The sequence below is a fragment of the Helianthus annuus genome, chromosome 17 (genome assembly GCF_002127325.2).
Source record: "Helianthus annuus cultivar XRQ/B chromosome 17, HanXRQr2.0-SUNRISE, whole genome shotgun sequence".
Lineage (NCBI taxonomy): Eukaryota > Viridiplantae > Streptophyta > Magnoliopsida > Asterales > Asteraceae > Helianthus > Helianthus annuus.
Genome location: NC_035449.2, coordinates 8,291,664 through 8,294,035, shown reverse-complemented (window position 1 = coordinate 8,294,035; position 2,372 = coordinate 8,291,664). Strand labels below are relative to the sequence as shown.

The 2,372-nt window shown below is 35.0% G+C and overlaps 1 protein-coding gene across 2 annotated transcripts; it reads right to left on the bottom strand.

Moving 5' to 3' along the window:
• Positions 1-362: 362 nt before the first annotated feature.
• On the bottom strand, positions 363-1,270 carry LOC110922899. Of its 2 annotated transcripts, none has more exons than XM_022167095.2 (5): positions 1,161-1,270; positions 946-1,026; positions 780-826; positions 590-679; positions 363-448 (listed from the first exon to the last, which is right to left on the bottom strand). In XM_022167095.2, exons 1-5 carry the CDS (start codon positions 1,205-1,207, stop codon positions 381-383), a joined length of 333 nt encoding a protein of 110 aa, XP_022022787.1. In that variant the 5' UTR covers positions 1,208-1,270; the 3' UTR covers positions 363-380. The 2 variants fall into 2 exon arrangements, with proteins under 2 accessions (XP_022022787.1, XP_022022788.1); XM_022167096.2 differs by having other exon boundaries at positions 590-633.
• Between the last annotated feature and the right edge of the window lie 1,102 nt (positions 1,271-2,372).

Below are 2,372 nucleotides of genomic sequence, written 5' to 3'. Positions count from 1 at the left end.
AATGAGTGATTTGTTTGAGATCTACAAACGCGTCTTAGAAAAGTGTAGTATTAATGCCGTTATGAAACTATGAACAACACAGGCAATCGACGAAACTATACATGGATCTTAACTTCTGCAAACTCTTGCTAGTTAGGATTAGATTTTCACCATGTACATGATCCTCCAGTCTAGACCTTTTACTTTGTCCACAAAGCAAGGAAAAAAGTATAGCTGACATTTTAAAGAACAAAAACAAAATTTTAGTCAGTTTCAATAAACAACGAAGGTAAGTACACGAAGTATTACCATGGCATCTTACATGCCATCACCAATTTCTTCATTAATAAACTCCTTAATGCTTTCACCAAATTCCTTGAACTATATATAAACCAAAGACCTCATAATTTTCTAGTGGAACTAATTCCAATTCCTTCTTTCACTAATTCCGATTCCCTAAAAAAAGCACCTGCAATTATGATGCCATTTTTCTTTTTAGAAATACAATTTACAATTAGAACACCTCTTTTTTGTTTGCGAAAGGATTCATCTTAACTAACATCAACATTTTGAGCATAAAAAAGTTATTTAAAACATAACTTGTACTTACCCCCATGGGTCGGCTGAATCCCCAAGAGCATGTACATTGTTTCCCTACAAAATACGATCCAAACAACACCCCAAACCGTACTCAACCAATCCAAAACCACGAACATTACAATAAAACATGCTTCAAACAAACTCAATTCATCGAACATTTGGTACTGAATAACAAAAACCCTTAATTTATCAAAACTTACATGATTGTCGGATAAAGAATGCATCAGGCATGTTAATTCTCCCATGCCTATCAAAGCCGAAACACAGAGACAAAAATATAACCCTTAAAGTAAAATAGAGCAAGGTAAGTTTCCCGTTACAAAATGTTTAATCGCAACAACACATTAGTGAAGTTCCGTATGTCACCTGTCAAGAGGTATAATTTCATGCTTCCTTTCAGTTAGTTCACGATTCAAGCATGTTGGGACTTTTTCAATCCCACCAAACCTATTGGAAGAAAACCATATTTGATTTCCAAAACACAAAATTCACTACCACTTTCAGTCACAATAAACAACCAAAAATCAAACAATTCACTCTCAATCAATGAGACAAGATTGTTAGGGTTTCAATTCACTCACCTGGGCGGAAGCAGTGGACGACGACCACGGCGAGAAAAAGGATCCATAACTTAGTGTCAACTGTTGGTATGAATCGGTGCCGGTCATAATTGTCGGATTAGGGAGGCTAGCCGGAGATGGGTTGTCGACGATGATCTTGGATTTGTACTCAGTGAGATTGATGAAGTCGATTGTGCATGTACTTGTGGCTGGGTGAGATGAAGAAGACATCACAGATGTGATATCTCTTCTAAAAGAAGGTTTTTTTTGGTAGGGAAGATGAAAGAATGCTCAAAGACACAGGGTATATGATATTTTTGAAGAAAGAGGGTTTTGTGGTGGAGAACCTAGTAGATGTAATTTTTTTTTTGGGAAACACCCAAAGCTGAAGTTACAACCTACCTAAGCACAAAGTTGTTGCTTATTTATATGGTTTTAATGTAAATCCGGTCGCACCCAAAGAAAATACTATTTTTTAATATGGAATTTCCTTTTAATCCCTGTTTCAAGACCCCTTTTTTCAAACCCCGCTGTTTAAAAGCTTTTGTATTTCACTTTATTAAATGATCAAAATACACATGTCACTATAAAAAATCTCACCAACAAATGTCAAAGTGTTTTTGCTTAAACTTTTGTTTGCAAAAACACAATGTTTGCTACACGTACTCACCTGAAAGGTTGTAGCAATACATTTGAATACTTCTTTGGAAAATAAAAGCAAGTACAAGATCTTGTTCGGATAGCTTTAGCACACAGATATTTTCTTAGGTCATCTGTCTAAGATGTTTTAGTTTGGGATATTGGATTTAAATAACTAAAACTTTCACCAATCGGATAATAGTACTCCCAACTTTTAATCTATACCACACCACTCTCAATTTTTAACTTATTGACCGATAACACTTCCAATCTCCCAAACTAACTTATCATAACCCAGTTAGTTTTTTGTTGATGTGGCACTTATGTGGTGATGTGACATCTGAAGTGGAATTTTTTGGTGACGTGGCATCTGATTTGGTTTTTTTAATGACTCGTTTGATGACATGGCAGCTAATGTCAGCAAACTGGGTTAGTGTTCTGTTAGTTTGAGAGTGCTATCGACCAATAAGTTGAAAGTTAGGAGTGGTGTGGTACAAATTAAAAGTTGAAATACTATCACTCAATTGGTGAAGATTGGGGTTATTTAAATCAAATATCCTTTTTAATATTAAGAATCATTTTTCTAAAAAAAAT